This window comes from Acomys minous (genome assembly GCF_964271855.1).
Source record: "Acomys minous genome assembly, chromosome: 13".
Lineage (NCBI taxonomy): Eukaryota > Metazoa > Chordata > Mammalia > Rodentia > Muridae > Acomys > Acomys minous.
The window spans coordinates 35,537,934-35,561,147 of NC_140495.1; the positions used below are offsets into that span (position 1 = coordinate 35,537,934).

General features: G+C 39.8%; 1 protein-coding gene across 3 annotated transcripts in view; it reads left to right on the forward strand.

Moving 5' to 3' along the window:
• Positions 1-23,214, forward strand: part of IBTK (inhibitor of Bruton tyrosine kinase) — a 63,891-nt gene that overhangs the window by 13,387 nt on the left and 27,290 nt on the right. Inside the window, exons 5-19 of one of the 3 annotated variants that reach the window (XM_084752089.1) lie at positions 2,750-2,860; positions 4,479-4,649; positions 6,542-6,659; positions 6,750-6,930; positions 8,453-8,576; positions 11,441-11,618; positions 13,403-13,580; positions 14,566-15,168; positions 15,955-16,041; positions 16,792-16,874; positions 16,950-16,987; positions 17,264-17,360; positions 19,344-19,445; positions 21,613-21,730; positions 22,731-22,791. In XM_084752089.1, coding sequence (XP_084608215.1) covers positions 2,750-2,860; positions 4,479-4,649; positions 6,542-6,659; positions 6,750-6,930; positions 8,453-8,576; positions 11,441-11,618; positions 13,403-13,580; positions 14,566-15,168; positions 15,955-16,041; positions 16,792-16,874; positions 16,950-16,987; positions 17,264-17,360; positions 19,344-19,445; positions 21,613-21,730; positions 22,731-22,791 — 2,250 coding nt within the window. Of the gene's footprint in view, positions 1-2,749; positions 2,861-4,478; positions 4,650-6,541; positions 6,660-6,749; positions 6,931-8,452; positions 8,577-11,440; positions 11,619-13,402; positions 13,581-14,565; positions 15,169-15,954; positions 16,042-16,791; positions 16,875-16,949; positions 16,988-17,263; positions 17,361-19,343; positions 19,446-21,612; positions 21,731-22,730; positions 22,792-23,214 lie in introns of those variants that run through there. The other 2 variants (XM_084752090.1, XM_084752091.1) reach the window with 2 other exon arrangements.

The following is a 23,214-nucleotide window of genomic DNA, read 5'->3' on the forward strand; positions in this document are numbered from 1 at the left end:
GTCAACAGTGAACGTGAGGTTGATGGGCTCTCAGAGCAGGAGTGGGGTGTGTGCACTAGCGTGGAGTGCTGAGCATGTCGTGGGCAGGCCATGCTGAGCATGTGTTAGCCACAGTAAGCCTGCAAGGGCTTTTTACAATGCTGTTCCCTCCCTTCTCAGCTTTTCTCTAAGCACAAAATGGCAATCCATTCAGAGTTGGTGATGGCTGACCATTTAGGGCAGTGATTCTCAACTTTCCTAATGTTGCAACCCTTTAAATCATTTCTTCATGCTCTGGTGACTCCCAACACCATAATGGTTGTTACTTCATAGCTGTAATTTTGTCACTGTTATGAATTGTAAGTATCTGATATTTGGGATATCTGACATGAGACCCCAGAGGGGTCACAATGCACAGGTTGAGAACCATTGATTTAGAGAATTAGAGAAATGTTTTTCTTTTCCTGGGTTTTATGTGGTAGAGCTAGATTTTGTGGCCTTGAGCAGTTGGGAACTTTCACAAGAAGTGGAAGAATAACACCACCATTAAAGGGCCTAGAGTGTAAATCACCTTCTGGTTCTACTATATGCAGTACGAGAAATGGAGTCTGTTCTTGGTGGTATTAAGTTTAGAACACTACATTAAAAAAGTTCAGTAATGAAAGGACATAGCATTTGTGAAGAAATTGAGGCTTAAAGGGGTTTATTTACTACAGTGAATGAGTAAGGCAAGCTCCGTGGACAGGTGTGTCAGAAGGAAGGAGTGTAAATTTCAGCTCTGGAAGAGGAAGCTGGATGGGAATATTTACTGAGCGGAGTTCGATGGAGATCTCATTACTCACTGAAAAAGAGCTGGCTCTGTAGTATAGTCCTAGACAATTCACTGTCACTGGGCAGAGATGAAACCATTATATGTCCTAGAGAACGGAAGTGCAAACCATGTCTAATGGTTTAAAAATTCAAAGTGTTAAGTTTTGGAATCATGGGTCGTTTAGTAGTGGAATGATAATGAATATATAATTTAACCAAATATATTTGTTTTGACTCATACAATAATTTTCTTTAAAAAAAATTTTAATTTTAAAACCTTGGGATTGGTTTTTAGACTTTCTTTTATGGTATTTGGGTACAGCTAAATGAGTATTTTATGTTACTCTTTTTGGACAGGCATGTGTTTATAGAACTCTGAGCAGTCAATGAATTTATCTAGCTTAGCTTATAATTTTCTTAAGGAATTGTTTACAAGGATTTTTAAATTTTCAACTGTGAAAATCAGTCCAATTTTCAAAGGATCGTGGCTTTCTGGAGAATGAATAATTCTAGGATTTCTTTCTCATCTTTCTATTTCTTAAGGTGGAAGGAGTTATTGAGTACTAAGATAGAGTGGAGTGCTACACTGAGCAAAGCTGGCTGTGTGCTAGTCTGTACACAGAGTGCGGCTTTGTGCTAGTCTGTACACGGAGTGCGGCTGTGTGCTAGTCTGTACACGGAGTGCGGCTGTGTGCTAGTCTGTACACGGAGTGCGGCTGTGTGCTAGTCTGTACACGGAGTGTGGCTGTGTGCTAGTCTGTACACGGAGTGTGGCTGTGTGCTAGTCTGTACACGGAGTGTGGCTGTGTGCTAGTCTGTACACAAAGCGTGGCTGTGTGCTAGTCTGTACACGGAGTGCGGCTGTGTGCTAGTCTGTACATGGAGTGCAGCTGTGTGCTAGTCTGTACATGGAGTGCGGCTGTGTGCTAGTCTGTACACGGAGTGCGGCTGTGTGCTAGTCTGTACACGGAGTGCGGCTGTGTGCTAGTCTGTACACGGAGTGCGGCTGTGTGCTAGTCTGTACACGGAGTGCGGCTGTGTGCTAGTCTGTACACAGAGTGCGGCTGTGTGCTAGTCTGTACACGGAGTGCGGCTGTATGCTAGTCTGTACACGGAGTGCGGCTGTATGCTAGTCTGTACACGGAGTGCGGCTGTGTGCTAGTCTGTACGCAAAGCGTGGCTGTGTGCTAGTCTGTACACAAAGCGTGGCTGTGTGCTAGTCTGTACACAGAGTGTGGCTGTGTGCTAGTCTGTACACAGAGTGTGGCTGTGTGCTAGTCTGTACACATAGGCATGGTTAAAACTCATGCCAGTTTACTGTTTCTGTCTTCTGACGAAGCAGCCTGCCTATTTGAGCATGCTTGCGTCTGGAGTATGTGAGTACTGAGTGTGTGTCAGCAGCAGACCGAGCATTGTGAACTGGGAAGGGAAATGGGAAAGAGAAAGACTTGAAAACACATACAAAATTCTGTAAGGCAATAAAATGATATTACACCTATAAAAACATGAAAAAAGTACTCTCCCACCTGTGCATCAGTCAAATGACTACCGTCTACAAATATTCTTTCGATGGTTCTACTATTTTCATTAATAATATAGATTATATTTGATAATCTTTGTTCTCCATTTTTCATGGTGCTCAGTTCTTGCATTTTAATAGCTCATTAAATTGGAAAACAAAGGACAATTACTTTTTGTCACTGAGGAGTGCAAGCTTACATTCCAGGGCTTGATTTCGTACTTAACTGCTTTCTTTCTTTATTCCCTTCCCTTGTGAGTGTTTATAGATATGAAAATGAGGCATATATAGTTTTTATTTTAGCACACTTGTAAAGAGCATAGCATAGTGAATATTCTTAAACCCATTATCTAAATTAAGCAATTAACAACATTCTACTTTAAAGAATGAAATAAAAGGACTACTCAGAGAGTTTAATAATACAATTCTATTTTTCCTTAGGTGGTGCTTTGCAAATTTCATTCAGTGTTTCTGTCCCAGAAAGGGCAAGTTTACACCTGTGGGCATGGTCGTGGAGGACGCTTAGGCCACGGAGACGAGCAGACATGCTTGGTAATTGAGTCATTGCATAGTAGATGTCAGTAAAGCCGCAATGAATTAGAACTGTCAGTTAATTTTTTATCCCAATTGTAAGGCCAAAATAATGTACAAAATTAGTAATAGTTGTAAGACATCTGTTTTCTAGTATATAACATACAAATTAAAGACTTAGCTACAAAGTGAAAGTATCTCAAATATTTGACCTACAGCAAATATTGAGAAAATATATGTATTTATAATATTTGTATATGTGTATATGTATGTATATATATCATATGTATATATATCATACATATGTATACTTTTATCTATATATATGTGTGTATAAATTATAGAGTTGAAATTAAAGGTCAGAATAATTATAATAACCCTTTCTCTGAAGAAGTCCAGTTTTTTATTTCGTCATACTATTGCATTAAAATATGCATGATCTAAAAAACAGAACAATATTTTTTCTTTGATGTTGTTTTCTTTTGCTTTTGTTTTTGTTTTCTTTTCTTTTCAAGACAGAATGTCTTTGTGTAGCCTTGGCTGTCCTGGACTCGATTTGTAGACGAGGCTGGCTTTGAATTCTGAGTGATCTGCCTGCCTCTGCCTCCCTGGGATCAAAGGCGTGCACCACCATGCCTAGCTTTATTTTCTCTATAATTAGAATGTTAGTTTTTAATGTTACTGAAGCTTAGAGGTAATTGGAAGAAACCTAGCTTATTACATACCAGGAAAAGGCTGATTTGTTTTTTTTCTTTTTTTGAAAGAGGAAATCTTCAGTGTTTATCATCTATTAATGGATAAAGCTACGTCATTACTAGCTTCCACTGCCTGAGGATTTGGTGTTCTGCTGTTACGTTAGTGAGCCTCCTCACAGTGGTCCTGTGAGCGGCAAGTACTTCTGCCTGCATTTTATGTATTACAGTAACAGTGAGAAAGCAGTCATTTATTGACTGCTTAGCTCTCAGAAAAGTTAAAATTTGATTGAGATCAAGTAGGCAGTAAGTGGCTGAGGTGAGCTTTGAGTCTAGGGTGGGCAACTCTGGAGAAACAGGACGGTGTATGTTTGGTTATTTCTTGAAGGGAAGCTATATTTTTTCCTTTGCTTCCTAAAATATCCAGTAGTGAAGGGCTCCATTTTCTTTTATTCATGCCAACTAAATTTGCATTTGGGATACAGTAAGAGCTTAAAAATCACCTGAGATCCAAGCAGGTACTTCTAGGATTGACATTATAAGATTGATCACTCGCATTCACAGATGGAGATCCTACAAGTTTTGCTCTGACCTCCACATATGTGCACATACACACACACACACACACACACACACACACAGAGAGAGAGAGAGAGAGAGAGAGACAGACAGACAGACAGACAGACAGACAGACAGACACAGATAGACAGACAGACAGACAGACAGACAGACAGACAGAGACAGATAGACAGACAGACAGGTTTGTTGGGGGGGAATGAGAATATGTAATAAATGTTCCCTACTCACCTTAAATCTATTTTGCTTATAAACCATGAACATAATTTCATTAGCTTACCTGCTCTTTGATAAGATGTAGACTTCCCCTCTGGACAGTAGTCTTCCAGCCATACCATTTGGAGTCTTATAAAGTTAATGTTGCTTCCTAGGTTCCTAGGCTTGTGGAAGGATTGATTGGTCACAATTGTTCCCAAGTGGCAGCTGCTAAGGATCATACTGTTGTGTTAACTGAAGATGGATGTGTTTATACGTTTGGTCTCAACATGTTTCACCAATTAGGAATTATTCCTCCACCTTCTAGTTCTAATGTACCCAGACAGGTAAGCCTCTGCTTTTTAACCAATAAGGTATTTATTTGGATAAAATTTATATGGATAAAAGGTGTAACTTACTAATGGAGTAACTATTTACTTAGTTCACTTCATCTCCACTAATACATACTTTTCTGATAAGACCTATGTGGTTTGGGTCCCAGAACCCTGGCTAGCAGCAGTGAGAGAGTGAAGGACAGACAGGCATGGACAGGAAAGCTTGGATCAAGTGGTGGTGTGCTTCCTCTGATGGAGGGCACCTACCACCAGCAGTATCCTGGAACCGCAGCATGTTTATTAGGTACAGCACAGGGGAGGAGGGTTAGAGCCCTCCACATGGCTGTGCCCTGTCAACAGTACACATTAACTCAGGTCTGCACTCACTCAGGGCTTCTTATGCTGCTTATATTTTTCTTTTCCCATAAGAAAATTATAATACAAATTAGCATTCATTTGAAGTTAAAAATAAAAGCACGTGGGTGATTGTGTACTCGGGGGAATTGCCTACTAAATTATCATAGAGTAATGTTTATATGTGTGTGTCTCTGTGTGTGTATGTGCACCTGAGGGCAGGTACTTTTGGATGTCAGAAGAGTCCCTTAGTGCTGGAGAGACAGGTGGTGGTGAACTGCCCGACATGGTGCTAGGAACTGAACTCAGGCTCACTGCAAGAGCCAAATAGGTTCTTAACCCCTGAGCCATCTTACCAGCCCGTAGATTTAACTTTAAAGTGTGTAGAAGCACAGATGAGCCTGGTTTAATTTTTTTTTTCCATTTTTGGTGCTAGGGATTGAAGTCAAGATTCTTATAAGCTAGACAAGATTTTTACTGCTTAAATTTATTCTCAGCCTCATATAGTCTGACACTTACAGTTTTTTTTCTTAAAAATAAATCTATCAATATAACATACCTGCACAAGGGCACTAAGAAAAAAAGCCTTTGTTTACTTAAATGTGTCTCTACTCAAATGTCACTGCTGACATGAGGGTATATGGTTCAAAGTCCACCATTCTTCCACTCCAATCAGCACATGGCCACTGTCAGAAGGTACCCATTCCCCAAATAGAGAAACCTTGTACATATGTGGAGTCCTCTAAATTAATGTGATATTAGACTTGTCACCCATGACAGATATTTTCAGTGCATCACACCTTACACCTTATCTATTAAATTCCATTTTGATTTAATCTTCTGTTTCTAAAACTATATTTGAATTGATGTTTTTAATTAGGTATGTAAGTCTTTCTCTTTCCCTTTCTGGATTGCTAATAGATCAGCCGTATTACTCCAGGGTATTTGGGTGTAGTCTCTACTTGAATACTTTCAGAAATATCTGCATTCTCTAACTTACTGTCAACTTGTGACTGTTTTGTTTTGTAGACTTATGGCCACTTTGGAATCCTAAGTTGATTAAAAAGCTTTGTTTCTCAGGGCTTATATGACAGTATTTGAAGACAGTTTAGCAGGAGTGGATGATGGGGCCAATGACAGCTAGCTAGTAGGTAAAGCCCAGGTGTGCATAAGGCAGTCCGTCATGTAAGAATATTATCTGGGCCAAAATGTCAAGCACACCTCCATTGTGAGACCCTGCATATGCCAGATTTACAAGTCACCGTATATTGTTTTAAGAATGGTTATTTTGTATATTGCTTATTATTGCCAAAATCTTAATGATTTGGGTTTTATTCAATGCCAGTTTGGTCTATAAACACTGATGACTGGAAGTGGCTGTGTCAGTGTGTTCTGAGAAGCTGGGTCTTAGCATGAGTGGTGAGCTGTGTTAGGAGTTGCAAAGGCAGAAGCAGTGAGGGGGGTGTTTCCTACCTGGTGTACTCTATCTTAAAGAAAATTGCACTAGATTTTAGATATGTAGTTGACTGTAGTCTTGTCATTTTGAATAGATACAGGCAAAACACCTGAAAGGAAGGACCATCATTGGAGTAGCTGCAGGCAGGTTTCATACGGTGCTGTGGACGCGAGAAGCTGTTTACACGCTGGGGCTGAATGGTGGACAGCTGGGTAAGGAATCTTTCATAGCAGTATCTAAAAACTACAGTGTGATCTTACAGTAGATACTGTATGGTTTGCTTATTTGTGTAAACTTTTCAGGTCACTTACTGGATCCCAACGGAGAGAAGTATGTCACTACCCCTCGCCAAGTCTCTGCCCTTCATCATAAGGATATCGTCGTGTCTTTAGTAGCTGCAAGTGATGGCGCCACAGTCTGTGTCACCACAAGGGGAGATATTTACTTACTTGCAGACTATCAGTGCAAGAAGATGGCAACTAAGTATGTTCATTTCTGGAAAGAAACTTTCATTATAAGCTCTAAGAACTCAGGTGTCCAGCCACTCACCAGCGGCCGGCTGCTAGCTGTGCTCCTTGAGAAGACAGTATGGAAGCGGAAACTAAGAATCATTTTCTTTGATGATTTGACAGAGGCCCAATGAACATATAAAAATTTTGTTTGCAAACTGTAAAATAATATTTTTGAATCATATTTAATGTGAGATATGTCCCATAAGGTTTAGTTTCTTAATGTATCTGGTACACAGAATAGACTAATCCTCATTCGTGGTTTATAAAGTGATCACTGTCTCATCTGTAGACTTTGACATCTTATATACTATTTATTAAAAACAATTGTTTACCGTAAACACTCTATCCAGGTTCACTTTTTTTTTTTAATCTAACTGCTGTGCTTATCCTAGTACAGTGTGGCCTGTCTGTTTCTAGGCTGTGGTAATATACTGTAAGCCAGCTGTTACTTGGGATATGAAAGAATACAGAATCAAGCTTAAGCATGGGTGCACATGGCACTGTAGCCTTTCATTTATACACATACTCAGGGTTTCACCTGACACTTTGTTTAGAGCGATACAAAGAGCAGGTGTCTGAAATAATTGGGAATTTAATCTTGTATTTCTGATACATTTCAGTCCTTAGTGGTTGATTAACTCGTATCTGATTTGACAACAGTGTATTGTTTTAGGTCCTTCGAAAGTGTTTACATTTTGTAGAAAACCTTTTTCTTTTCAGACCTTTTAAGAAGTTTGAGCAATGTTTCATTCTTTACTATTTCATTAGAATAGGGAATAACTTTGCACAACTATAACTGATTCCTGGAAAAATATAACTTAGTCCTTGGACACACTGCCTAGTTTATGATGCAATTAGGGATTTAAATGTAAATGCAGCAAGCATGTTCGTGCTCACGTGTGAAGGTGTTGGTGAGATTGTGACTTCGCCAGTTTGTTAACCGTGAAGCTGAGCTGAATGTGCCAGACATTCGGTTGCCACAGCCCATCACCTTCCTGTGCGACATTGATTGTAGGTTGCCACAGCCCACCTTCCCTGTGTGACACTGATTGTAGGTTGCATTTAGTTTCATAATCATGAAAATGTGATCGCACATGTTTCCTTGAACCAATTAAATAGGTGTGAGTTGACTTGTGGAATGTTAAGTTGTAGTTTAATGTTAAGTTTATGTTGTTTAATTAACATTCATAAAACAAAAAGTTCCCCCTGAACACATTAAGTTGTAAAACTATATCATCCTTTCAAATTTTCACTAGTTGTCTTGATGCAGATTAAATTACCACATGGTAATATTGAAAATAATGTTTTTTTCTAAGCAAGTCAACTTCCTGAGAGGGAGGCAGTTATAGAGTAGCAGCTAGCAGGTTCTACACTGTGTCCTGCACATCAGATACACAGGCAAACTGAGGTGTGGCTGATGGGTGAGTTTATTAGCAGTAGCATGGGAGGACTTTCATGGTACATTATGTTAATTTATGACTTTTTTCATTCAGACAGCTAAACTTGAAAAAGGTTCTTGTGTCTGGAGGTTGTATGGAATACAAGGTTGATCCTGAACATTTGACAGAAAATGGGGGTCAGAAAATATGCATCCTTGCTTTGGATGGAGCTGGAAGGGTGAGTATAGTTTTACGTTAGGCTAGTAATGTGATTTCTGCGGACCGTGATAACATGTAGTGCAGGTGTGTGATGGCTGCGGACCGTGATAACATGTAGTGCAGATGTGTGATGGCTGCGGACCGTGATAACATGTAGTGCGGGTGGGTGATGGCTGCGGACCGTGATAACATGTAGTGCGGGTGGGTGATGGCTGTGGACCGTGATAACATGTAGTGCAGATGTGTGATGGCTGCGGACCGTGATAACATGTAGTGCAGATGTGTGATGGCTGCGGACCGTGATAACATGTAGTGCGGGTGTGTGATGGCTGCGGACCGTGATAACATGTAGTGCGGGTGGGTGATGGCTGCGGACCGTGATAACATGTAGTGCGGGTGGGTGATGGCTGCGGACCGTGATAACATGTAGTGCGGGTGTGTGATGGCTGCGGACCGTGATAACATGTAGCGCGGGTGTGTGATGGCTGCGGACCGTGATAACATGTAGCGCGGGTGTGTGATGGCTGCGGACCGTGATAACATGTAGCGCGGGTGTGTGATGGCTGCGGACCGTGATAACATGTAGCGCGGGTGTGTGATGGCTGCGGACCGTGATAACATGTAGCGCGGGTGTGTGATGGCTGCGGACCGTGATAACATGTAGCGCGGGTGTGTGATGGCTGCGGACCGTGATAACATGTAGCGCGGGTGTGTGATGGCTGCGGACCGTGATAACATGTAGCGCGGGTGTGTGATGGCTGCGGACCGTGATAACATGTAGCGCGGGTGTGTGATGGCTGCGGACCGTGATAACATGTAGCGCGGGTGTGTGATGGCTGCGGACCGTGATAACATGTAGTGCCAGTGTGTGATGGCTGTGAACCGTGATAACATGTAGTGCGGGTGTGTGATTTCTGCAGACCGTGATAACATGTAGTGCGGGTGTGTGATGGCTGCCAATGATGCTCCTTCCCTTCTCTGACATCTCAGTGTGGAACTTGCCTTCCCGAGACACAGGACTGTCTCTGCTGTGAAACCGCAGGCTAAAGTTTTATTTATTCATAAAATGAAAACTAGAAGTTTGAATTATTTGGCATTAAAAACTGTATTGATAAACAATATTGAAAGACATAGATAGAAGAAAATGTCATGTGAGTAGTTTTGTAGCAGTAAAAAGGCAGCATATTACAGATTTGTGCTAAAATCGAAAAGATTGTTCCCAATTATGGTTTTATATAAATGTGCACATTTTCTCTGTATGCAGAGATTATGGTGTCCTTTATCCTATTACATGTGTAAACAACAGTGTGCTTCCAGACCTTATCTCTTAAATGGAACTTTCATCCCTTGGATAAATGTATCAATGCATTTCTCTGATAAAATTGCTAGACTTTTAAGATTATATGTGTGTGTGAGTATAGGCATGCGCGTACATACAAATTCTGGGTGCGCTTATGTGGAGGCCAGATGAAAAGTTGGTGGAGTTCCTTCTCTGTTGATACCAATCAAGCCCCAGCTATTGAACGCAGGTCATTGGGATTGGCAGTAAGCAGCTTTACCTGGGAACTCATTTTACCAGCCCTAAAATATATTATTATATAAAGATATGCATAATACAGGCTTATAATTATGTCATAAACTATAGACATCTCTTAAATTTGAATAGTATTGTAAAATTGAAATATCTTTAAGCTTAACATTATATCTGTGTATTATATATTAGTATCGCTGATACATTTACATACTGGTTAGGAAAACAGTTTTCTTCTCATAAAATAACGATATAAAATATTTTGTGGGGTGTAAATAGTGATATGAAGCTTCACATTTTAAAAACTGAATAGTTCCATCTGAGCATGTTTCTCAGTCCCACAGAGTGCCTCTTTCCTCCCAGAAAACCGCAGCCTTCAGGCAGGCCTAGTGCTGCTTTTCTGAGTCCTAGCTGGCTGGAGGTTGAGGCCATGTTGGCTGCATAGAACACTGCAGTGAAGCCTGGGCTGCTTTGAAGACCTGTTTCAACCCCGCTCCTCTCACACAGCAGCATGATGCAGTCTCAAAGCTCCACCTGCTGGGTGTTCATAGGCACAAGTTGTAGCCATTAGGTTCACAGTGGGAACATGACCCTTTAAGCAAATGACTTTGTCAGGTACTATTTGTGCTTTACTTAAAAAAAAGATTGGTTATGAGGAATCGTACTTTTGGAAATCATCAATTTTTACTGGGTATGGTAGAACACTTCTTTAATCTCAGTGCATAGGATGAGGAGGCTAGGAGTTATGAATTCTCAGGCTAGCCTGGCCTTTATAGTAAGCGTTATCTTAAAACAAGTAAAAACGCCTCTTCCTGTCTATCAGCAGCTTCAGGCTGAGAGTGTGGCAGGTGCCCAGACAGAGGTGAAGTGCAGGGCAGCCCCGCACCCTCCCCTTAGGTCCTCTCTGTAGTTTTAGCATTTCTCCTATCCAATTCCCGAACTGCTGGCATCACTTCCTTATCCAAGGGTTTTTTAGTTGTAATTAAGCATATCTTCTTTTTATCCTTGAGAGTGAGTTGATTTGACTTTGGTAATTATCTGGCATTGAAGTGTTGGCTCTAGCATTTTAGTGTGCTACACTAATACTGCAAGCAAGTCATATGGAAAATAGCATCTCCTTTGGAGGAGTGAAGCACAGTTTAATACTTCATGTGGCTTAGTCTACTTCCCTGAAAGGCTCATCCCCTAACATCTTGTTGATTTTTGTATTCTCTCTCTTTTTTTGTGGAAGAATAATCATTGAAGCACAGGAGTTACAGCTTTTATTTTGACAGCACTGTTTCTAAACTCAGATGTTGCTTGTCCTGATGCTGGGTTGCTTTATGATGTGCTGTGGCTTGGTGTCATTTTAGGTGTTTTGCTGGAGGTCACTCAGCAGTTCTCTGAAGCAGTGCCGATGGGCCTATCCGCGCCAGGTGTCAATCTCCGATATTGCTTTAAACAGAAATGAAACTCTGTTCATCACACAGGATGGGGAAGGATTTAAAGGGAAATGGTTTGAGGACAAAAGAAAGAGTTCTGAAAAGAAAGGTCAGTTTGTATGGCTGCACGTAAGTCCTCTAGTTAGCCTTTAACGTGTTAGTACCGCTTGGTTGATCCCTAGCTTGTGTATTTGTCTTTGTGGTTAGTTCAGTGTCTGTATCTTATAGACTGTAAGGTCACTTATGGCACAGGGCATGAGTGTCCCTCTCTGTCATTAGTATTGAATACATTCTCAGGCATTGTGGTCTTTCGTTATGTTCTCTTGAACTGCTGAATTACTTGTTATGTGCTTACAGTTTATCTTAAGAACATTTATGGTTACTCTGAGTTACTGTTCTTCAAAATTAAAAATCATAAAACAAGGAATTTTACATAACACTGATTTGCTGTGGGTTTTTTTTTTAATTGATGACTCAAGTCTGTAAACATGTAAGGAGTGTTGACTGTGGGCTAGATACTGGGCAGGGTTTTAATAGTACTAAAATGTGGGACTCATAGCTCACAGAGCCAAAAGATACTGTATTTTTTTTTGGACCATAAGACACACTTCCCCCCAAAAGTCAGGGGGGAATTAGAGTGCACATTATGGTCTGATTGCTGTTTTTACTGTTTTTCTTATATTACTGCTCTAAAAACTGGGTACATCTTATAGTCTGAAAAATATACTTTTTACTAAAGTTTGTTGAGACAGATAACTAAAACATACACTGAGCACATACGTTTCTTATTTATTTTTTATTTTTTTGGTTTTTTTGAGACCGGGTTTCTTTGTGTAGCTTTGGCTGTCCTGGACTTACTTTATGGACCAGGCTGGTCTTGAACTCACAGCGATCTGCCTGCCTCTGCCTCCCAAGTGCTGGCATTAAAGGCATGTGCGTAGGGATGGGATAACAGGGTGCAAACGGAAGCATGGTAAAGTCCAGGAGACTGAAATAGGCTACATTTGAAAGTATAATGAGGGCACAGGCCTGTCCTGAAGACGTCTTACAAATCTTTACAGTTTTGCATAGCTCTTTTAGTGATGTCACAGAATTCATGATCTTCTGCTCCCTTGCTGCTTTTCAAGTGTTTTCTGTCCTAGTAAATGGCCATCCTTGACACCCATACTCCTTCCCTTACATCTAACAATTACCAAGTTTGCTACTCCTGTCTTAAATTTTTAAAAATCATTTGTTTCCTCCCTTCTGATTGCCACAGTCCCAATCTGTATCATCTTTTATTATTTCTGTTGACTCAAAGTAATTAATAAAGTCTTTATGTTTTCTGATTTAAAATTTTTTCTGCTGTAGCCAGAATAATTTTTTTATAAGTGCCATGTCTACATGGGAACATTTTATACTTTGTTCTTATAGACTGCATTTGACCAGTTCTTTGTCATGTGTTTCTTGTACATTCTCCTTGGTAGATTGGACTTATTGAAAATAGGGGCACTTTTGTCCTACTGATTATTGATTGTTTATGTTGGTGATCACTGACTCAACAGCAGTAGAATAGTGTGGTCAGTGCCTGTGAGAGGAAGGAGGGAGTGTGTGGTGACACTTAGTTCATACAAAGCTGTTATAGGCGGACATGCCATTCTGAAAATTAACTCCTGCTGTAGTGTGGAAGGTGTGTTTGTTGGGAGAAGACATTATGGCTAATTCTGAAAATTCTCTGTGTATATAGAAAGTACATAGCTCGTAATGCTGTGTTAAAGATGGAGAGGTTCATACATCATGTGTATGAAATACAGTTTTATATTTTTGAATCAGTTTTTATCCCAGTTACTCCTAAATCTCTAATAATTTCATTGCAGCCTTAATTAACGAGAGTTCATTTTATTCTCTTTTTAGCAGACATTTTACCAAACCTACATCATTCCTCATCCGATGTGTCTTGTGTCTCTGATACAAATAGTGTGTATGAAAGAATTCGACTTGAGAAACTTCCCTTTGCCCATAGAGCTGTTAGTGTCAGCACAGATGCAAGTGGGTGCAACTTTGCAATCCTACAGTCAGACCCTAAAACAAGGTATAACTGTCTTTAATATATTTTATTTTTAGAAGGAACAATCATTAGACCTTCTTTTCAGTAGCTCCTGATGCAAATTTAATTGAGGAGCTATTACCAAAAGATCCCTTCAACAAATGAGTGTGTTAGAAGGGTGATCAGAAGGGAGTGTTGACTACACCGGGGGTAGTGTGTGTTCTCCTTAGTTTCTATCTGATTTTGAAAAAAATCAAGACAAATGTATATGCCTGCATATACATTTCTCGGGTTCTGAAGAATATTTATAAACATTTCTTAGGTAGTGTGTAAAAGTTTCTGACTCTTGAATAAGATAATTGACAAAAGAGAGGTGGTGGTCACATGTTGGGCAGAATCCCAGGGAACATGTTCTAAGTGCCTCAGCAGAGAAACAAGATAAGCATCAGTGGCAGAGAGAGGAGGGCCTGGAAGTTGGGTCACCATCCATTCTGGTTTGCCCATGTGCCCAATCTAACACTGATAGTGTCGTAAGCTGGGGAACCACCCCCCCCCCCCCCAGTCCAAGGCAGAACAGGAGCATTAATCACCTTTATTTGTAGGGAGAAAGTAGATGAGCAAGGTGTGATTATAGGCATACAGCACTCAGGCTTGTAGACTGATTGTATATATATTTTCACTTGTGTGAAATTGTGTGAAAGATTCTTTGATCTGTGCCCTTAGTTTTATTTGCTTAGTTACTGTTTTTTTTTCTTCATTTGTAAAGTAAATTATGCAAGAAAGGAAAAACTTGGGAAGTTTTCTTTATTGTTTTCAGATATGTTGTTTAACAGTATGTAAAAATGAATAGAAAACCATTAAAGGTTGATAAACTAGTTAACATTTTTTTGGGTGATATATTGTATTTTAGAAAATGCTAGAATTGAACATGTCTTAAGTTTAATTTAAGTAAACCATTTCTCTTGAAGAGAACCAGCTTGGGATCCATCTCCTTGTTTTGCTCACTGCAGTAATTATCTTTCATTTCTAGCCTTTATGAAATTCCAGTTGTGTCTTCATCATCCTTTTTTGAAGAATTTGGCAGGCTGCTGAGGGAAGCAGATGAAATGGACAGCATCCACGACGTGACCTTTCAAGTTGGCAATAGACTCTTTCCTGCACATAAATACGTTTTGGCAGTGCGTTCTGACTTCTTCCAGAAATTGTTTCTTTCAAATGGCACTCCTTTAGACCTGACAGATGTTTACCGCAAAGACGAAGATGCTGCAGGGTGCCATCTTTTTGTGGTGGAGAAAGTTCATCCTGACTTGTTTGAATACCTCTTACAGTTCATGTACACAGATACTTGTGACTTCTTAACTCATGGCTTCAAACCAAGAGTGATCGTGAACAGGAAGCCGGAAGAGTATAAGGGCTCCCCAGGTTCTCATCTGCATAAAGTGAGTTGCCATGAGGATGATAAACAGAAGGCAGCGTTTGAGGTTTACAGAAGCAACCAGACTCACACAATTAGTGAAAGGCAGAAGAGCAAACACAAATCTTCCAAGAAGGGAAAAGGTGCCGGGGAAGAAGATCCTGTACGGATGCTGCAGAACGCTGCAAAGAAATTTGGCCTCAGTAATTTGAGTAGCAGGTACAGGTCCTCATCCCGTGTTCTTGAGCTTCCCTCCTTCAGCCCTCGTTGAAGCATCTGCTGCCTTGTTTTGTTTTTTTTTCCCCTTTCATCCCGTCTCTGTCTTCCCTTTGACTTCTGTCTTTGGGAAAGAGGGACATGGATCTGGTGGTTATCACTAAGGGGCTTCCTCATTTAAAATGAAAGAACAGAAAGGTTTCTGGTAAGTTCCAGGGCTGTGTGCTGTGTGTGTAACAGGAAGAGTGGCAAGTCCTGCCCCGTGCTGGAAAGGTCTCTGGTGGCAGAAAGACCTGTACAGTGTTTGCTTTGTTGCTCTACTCACCTGGGCCAGGGCAGGTTTCTATGAACCTCAGTTTCTCAGTATGTAAAGTCCTTGTGTTTTATAGATAAAGGCTAGCTGTGGACTTACATAAAGTGTTTGGCAGCACCTGTCACATTATGAGTCAGCACGGATACTCCTGTTTCTCTTACAAGGCGTTCATGTGAAGCTGCTTGTGCTACTATAGCCTTTGTCACGGGTGGGGGATGCGTGTGGTGAATCTCACTGGAAAATACAGGAAGACTACCTTATAGCTGTGACTTGTGCATCGTCAATAATAGTATTAAGCCTATTTTAAATTCTAATTAAAACTATGATTTATTGTAACTTGGAATAGGTTTCTTGATACTTTGTAGGAGGTGACATAGCTGTGTTTAACTGTAAACCTGTCTGTTCTATTTTCTTATGTATCGGTCTTAGGAGAAGACTACATACACCTTTTGTTAATTTGTACTTTTCCTTGGTAGGTTAGATGGAGTCAGATTTGAAAATGAAAAAATCAATGTTATTGCGAAGAAAACTGGTAATAAACTGAAGCTAAGTCAGAAGAAATGGTAAGTTAGTGAATGAGGATCAGCCTTTCATATTTAGAGTTTGGTTCACAAGATGGAAGTAGGACTGCTTGCAGCCCTCATGAGGAGGGAAGACACCCCACGGCCACCTATCTCCTTGCTTCTTGGGTGGGAGGCGCCATTGACTAGAAAGCATTAACTGCTCAGGTGATTGAAGGAGGTCATTCTTTCTGTTTTTTCTGTTTTATTGTGGCTTTTTCTTCAGTTCTGCATCTTATAGGTAGGCTTTGATGCAGACCTCTCGTCAGGTTGTTATGCATGGTCATCATGATGTTGACTGTTTGGCTGAGTATACTTTTCCAAGAATGAATATTCTCCGTACAGTGTTAGAAGCTTTGCATTAGATGCCTTACAGGTGCACAGTCTTAGAGAAAGAGAAACTGGGCTTTTCTGTGCATTACTTGGCCTGCAGGAGGCTGTTCAAACGAGAGAAGTGAAGAGCTTTGAGTATGCTCTGACTTTCTCTCATACCTTGCCTGCAGTAAAAAAAGAAAATCAAGTGAAAGGTCTTAAAGTTTAATATTCAGTTCCCTTTTCAAAAAATTTTTTTAAAAAATTATTTTACTACTGTTGTCCGTCCTGAGATAGGGAGAGAAAAAGCACATTCATATCCATAGTTTTATACTTGCCAGCCTTTGGCTAGGATTAAAGTTAAGCCAGTCCTTGGGCTTTCTACCCTGTCTGCAAATATACAAGAAATTGATCTTTATTTGATTAAACTTTTTTTTTCAGTTCGTTTCTGTATGATGTTACCATGAAGTCTGTAGATGGAAAGGAATTCCCCTGTCATAAATGTGTGCTCTGTGCAAGACTTGGTAGGTGAACCTCTTAGCTGCTGAGTACTTTCTCTGGTCCTGCTTCCCTGTTCTCACCCACTGTTTTTCTTGCAGAGTATTTCCACAGCATGCTGAGCAGCTCGTGGATTGAGGTGAGGTGGGAATAGAAAGGGGCTATACATTCAGACATTCAGGGCTGCTCCTTGGTGCCTTGAACTAGCTCTTCAGTTCATCTTTGTAAATTATGTGTGACCCCTTTTTAAATGTTTTAAATTAAATGTCTCCTTTTGGGTTTGTGTTTTATAAATCCTTCCAAGGGTCTCTGGTGTAGTTTCCTGTCTAAAGTTGTCATAGTCGTAACTTAGTTAGACTATGATAGTGTTTGTTGTTTCAGATTAACAGGCTTACTTTGTCTCACTTGCACATAGGCCTCCAGCTGTGCAGCTCTGGAAATGCCAATGCAGTCTGAGATTCTGAAAGTTATTTTGGACTACCTCTACACGGACGAAGCTGCGGCCATAAAAGGTACCGACAAAAGGACAGTTAGCTGGCTTGTTATCATAGGAGAATTGTGCAGTCTACATAAACCAGTCTCCTCTTGAAATGAACTATACTTAGAGGCTTAATTCAAAATAGGTAAGAGATTATTACAAATAGTAATCAAGCAGGAAGATTACATTATTCTTTTTAGAATTGTGTGTCATGGCTGAAATTAGAAGCATCATCTCTCTGTCCGCCTCTGATACTAAGATCAGTGACTACAAGGAGTGTAGTTTTTGACAGGTTCGCTGCAGGATGTGTCTCTTCTGGTACTGTCTCAGCAGTGGAGCAGTCGTCTTCAAGGGAAGCTCATGGAGGAGGCAATTTGTAGTTGCAGTGTGTGATTTGCTCCAGTTTTCTGCTGGGCCTTCCATGGGGTTTGCTGTACTTCAAGTTTTTAGGCACAGATTACATTGAGGATTTTTTTAAAAGTGACTAGACCCTATCTGTCTGTAAGAAATGACAGCCTAGTGGAGAATCAAGCTAGGGAAGAAGAGAAGTGTAGTAAAGCAGGGTAGTTCTCTGAAAGTGGTGCATTTCGTAGGAAGTACCAGTCTGCCCGAGGGAGTCTGGGGGGTCTGATGATTTGTGTACTTGAGTGTGTAACTGAGACTTTGAAATATAGTTAGTATATATATTTCTTTCTAAAAATTCAGATATTCACACCTATCAAGTTTCGCATTTTCTAGTACATATCTGTTATTTGTCAAAATTTAAAATTGTGCCCTGGTCACCATTTTCAAATTATACAATATTTTCACCTGTAAAGTAATGTGAGAAATCTGCCGTTTTAACAGTAACAGTGAGCATAGGGCATGGGATGTGCTTTTGTAGTTTTAATTATTCCTGTATACAGGTTTTGTAGTCAATTCCTTTGTCAAAACAATTATTCTCAGAATTTTTTTTGCCACTATTTAAATTTAAATTTGTGTGTGCACATACATCTCTGTGTGTGTGTGTGTGTGTGTGTGTGTGTGTGCGCGCGCGCATGCTGTGTGTATGCAGGTACCCACAGAGACTAGATGAGGGTGTTGGATACCCTGCTGCTAGAGGTCCAGGATAAATGACTGGATGTGGTTCTTTTCTTTCACCTTGTGTGTCTCATGCTTGGTGGCAAGGCCTTTATGGCCTGAGCCACTTTGCTTCTACCCTCCAACCCCTCCTGTGTGTCTGCCAACCTGTTCTTCTCCCAAGTCTGTGTTTGATAGACCACTAAGGGTAGTTAATGCTTTCCACAGGTGGTAGGTGTGTGGCCCTCCACTGGCTCATGGGGGACTTGACTACTTAATAGTTTTAGGACTATTTCTTAATGAAATGGGAAATTATAAACAAGTCAGAAATTCCAATAGAATTCCACACTGAAGTAATCGCTTCAGTTGAGCATTTTATGGTTCCATTGTGAGATGCATGGCCCAGTGTGGTTAGTGTTAACTGTCAGTTTGACAGAGCCTAGGGTTAACTGGGAGGGAGATGCCCCTGTTGGGGATTATCCTGGTTATGGTAATGGAGGTAAGAAGAACCGCTGGGGTCCTTGGTTGTATATGAATAGAAAAAGGGCGCTGAGCAGTGTCTGTTGCTCTCTTCCTACTGTAGTTGTGATGTTATCAGCTGCCTCGTGCTCCTGCTGCCCTGACTCCTGCTAGATGTGGACCTGGGAGCTGGAATACACCCTTTCTCCCTGAGTTGCTTTAGTTGGATTTTTTTGTTGTTGTTGTTATTTGTTTTTTTTTTTTTTTAAATCATAGTAATAGAAAAGTTTAAACACCAAGACATTTGGTAGTAGATTTTTTCTACTTATCCATCCAAAAGGTACAGATATTTTAATGCGTTCACAGTTTGTTGTAGTTGTCATTCTAACATGTAGAAAAGAATCTTAAGCCTCTTTATCTTGATGTCTTAACTTGTTTTAATTTTACTAGTTATAATGGTTACAGAGTAACAGTAATTTTTTTCTTTTTCTTTTGTTAGAGTCTCAAAATGTGGATTTTATTTGTAGTGTTCTTGTAGTAGCTGATCAGCTCCTCATAACTAGGTTAAAGGAGATGTGTGAAGTAGCATTGACTGAAAAACGTGAGTAATTTAAATTAGAGTATTACTGTGTTTTCAGATTGATCTAATGTTATTGCAGTATATTGACTTTGTTGTATAAGTTTTATTAGTCCATTTTAGTGAAAAAACATTGTTTTGTGTGTATGCCTTTAAAAAATAAAGTCAAGGCGATTGGGCATGGTGGCTCATGACTTTAGTCCCAGCACTTGGAGGGCAGAGGGAGCTGGACCTTTGTGAGTTGGAGGCCAGCCTGGTCTACATAGTGAGTTCCAGGCCAGAGCTCCTGCTCCACATAGCTTCCAGAGCTGCATAGTGAGACTGCATCAAAAATAAACAAAACATAGGAAAAGGGCAAGACATTAGATTATTATATGCTATCATTTGTAAACACATGCTTTTCATAGAAATTATTGAAAATACACACACCTTAGATGTAGGAAGTATTTTAATTAACAGGCCATGAAACCATAGATAACAAAGGGGACTCCAGTCTTTCTGGGAATTTTAGTAGAGGTGGTTCGAAAGTAGGCTTTTATCATTACCTTTTTCTTGGTTGCGTGTTTTTCTTTTAAAGCTTTTACTGTTTTTTATTTTGGTCAATTGTTCGGTTGTTTTCCTAAACACTCATCTTAGAAATCAAATACTAATTTTTATTTGTGGTTTTCCTCTTATACCCCGATTCTTCAAGCTGTAGAAATGGTCACATATTTTTCATTTTTCCACCGTTTGGTTCTTCCTGTTACTGTTTACACTGTGCTCTGTGTAACTGTCTTGTTCATCGCCCAGTGATTTTTTTTTTAAATGCCATTTCTCCTTTCTTCATAGAAATAATTTTGTTTATTCTAATACAAAAGTTGTAGATTTTATAACCTGATGTGCAAGCTTTTTGGCTAGTTTTGTATTTTCATTTCATGGCTGCTTTGGAAGAAGTTCTGTCTGTCACTCGCTCTTTCTTTCTTTCTTTCTTCCTTCCTTCCTTTCGAAGCTTGCCTGTGTGTTATCTTCTCCTTGGCTAGCAATAGCAAAAACAGCCCTGATTTTCTTTGCCTAAGCAAAGGACTTGCATGCCATGGCATAGGTTTTCCCACTGGCTGGGTAGGCTCTGCTGATCTCCCCGAGTATCCTTTCTTTGCTGCACAGTTGCTGTCTCAGGTGGATAACTCCCCAGCAGGAAGCTCCCACATAAGCCTGCTTAGGCATCGCATACTTTAGTCCCAGCTCAACAGTTGAAGGAAAGCTTTTGTGTGATGTGCTTCCTTCTGCTAGATGATTTCATCATCAGTTGCAGTTGTAGCTTAATCAGAGGGAGGCAGAGACTGACTGCAATAGTAACATTTGACAGAGTTTAGGGGAGAAAAAAGAAATAGGAGAAGACAGACAGTAGGAAGCAGGTATGTTCTTCTGTTGCCTGGAGCTCTGTATAAGTAAGAAGGCCAGAGCTTTAAGAGCTGTAGTGAAGAGCAGGTGGAGTATCCGTGGAGGGTTTCTAGCAAAACAACACTTGGCATAGACATTACCAGGTGCTATGAATCCTGGGCTTTTGTGTAGTCTTATGCACTGGCATGGGCAATACTACAGTAAGATTTAGAAATACATTCTTTTAATGCACAGATTAGTGTAACATTGAGAAATAATTCATCAGTTCTCCTATGCTTAATGCCTTTTTAGTTTGTTGTTGTTGTTCTGAGGCAAGATCTTGTTGTGTAGTCCAGCCTGGTGAGTGTGCTGAAGTCCCACCTCAGCTTCCCAAGTGCTGGCATCACAGGACACACAACCACCATGCCCAACTTGATTTTTAGTGTTAAAGGAGAGCTAACTACTCTACTAGACGAATGAAAAGGAAAGGTGTTCACTGGTCAAAGTGAGAAATACCCAAGGCTGTTGGAAGGAAGAACCATAGTTTTTACATATTGCTTTTAGCTAACATTAATCCCTTCTGTAGGTTTTTTTTTTCTCTAAATTTTTTTACGTGTGCAAGCTTATTTTTTTTCCCTTGAAAGCAACCAGTTAAGCTTACTCTGGCATGCTGTAATGAAACTCATTTCTATATTTGCCACAGCATTCATTTGTTAAGATAACAGTTTCCTTGTTTTAAATGTTGAATTCTTGTAACTTTAGAAATGCAAGTATATCACTTATAAAAGTAATTCACTTCCATTTAATTTTGTAAATCTCTTTTTCTCTGCAGTCACCCTGAAGAATGCTGCTATGCTGCTGGAGTTTGCAGCAATGTACAACGCCAGTCAGCTGAAACTGTCCTGTTTACAGTTCATAGGACTGAATATGGCAGCTTTACTTGAAGCAAGGTTGGTTGAGTTCCTGTGCTGTATGATTAGCACAAGCAGATGTCAATATGTAAATACAGGCTGCACTTGGACTTTAAAAGTGAATCTTGTGTTTGCCTGGATGGAAGGAGTTTTGCAAACGCTTACGAGTCAGCATGTTCAGAATTAGAGGGGCCATGGATACTTCCAGGGATTCTAACAGTGATTTCATTTTTTTTGTTGAGACAGTTTTATACGAGTAGACAAACATAACTTTGTATGTAAAGGTAACTGTTCTTAATTGGGTATATGTTTGCTGAAAGTGAAAACAGTGTGTGTAGACTGACAGCATTGCAACCTGTTGCAATTAATTACGCTGCAGGTGTTGAAAACTGATGTGACACAGATTTGACTTTGAAAGTTGCTTCCTGCTAGGTGTAGAATAGCTTTAAAAAAACAAATTGTGTGTGAATATGTACACATAATTTGTATATATAAAACAATTATATATGAAAATATATATACGTACATAAAAATGGATATAAGCCTTGTCTTAAATTTTCACTGATACCTAAAGTACTAGTTGGGACTTGTGAGACTTGAAATTTGTCTTGTATATGGTTGATGTAATCCAAACGTCATTTTATATTGACTCCGGAACAAAGTGAGCTGCTCACTGTCATGGAGGTAATTGATAGTACTGATAGTGCTAGGTCAAACCTGTGTACTCTGATGCCTAAGCCAGCGCTCTATCACTACAGTACTTAACCAGGGTAGTTTGTGGAAAATGAAGGTGAAGAAATGAGTGTTTTTCAGTTTTATCAAGGTATTTGTGTAACATGTTTGCTGGTTTCCTGAAATTTATAACACACAAGTTGGTTTGGTTCTATGTAGCATATTAACCTATTTCCAAAAGTAATTTTAATAGCTAGTAAACTTGAAAATGAAGTTTGTTAGTTATTTGAAATAAACATGCTTTAAAATCTTGATAGGTGCTAAATTGTTTGAGTCTTAAGCTAGAATTTTATTTTCTGTTTTTCAGGTCTCTTGATGTTTTAAGTGAGGATGTTTTGAAGGATCTTTCCATATTTTACCGAAAAATGGTAAGATTTTTTGCTTTCTCAGTACAGATTTTGAAAGCTATGATATGACCACTTAAAACATTATCTTTTAGAAATTAGAACATCAAATTTCCTTAAAGTCCCACAGATAAGTGTGAAAGTCAGAATTTGAAGACATGGTAAAATTCACACATCTCTTACAAGTTTTTCATAATAAAAATTGCTCTTTCAGAGTTTCAGTCACAAAGGTCAGGACAGTACAGGGCATGGACTAATGACTCCTGAGAGATGGATTGTCTGCATGTGATAAAAAAGCAGAGCTGCTTCTCACCCCCACCCCAGAAATTTTACATAATATGTTTTTTAATGAATCTATTCAAATTTTTCTTTCTTCATTGTATTTTGAGAGTCATTAGGCACCCCGGACTTTTTCTACTTACTGTTACCACCTGAAATTAAAAGTGG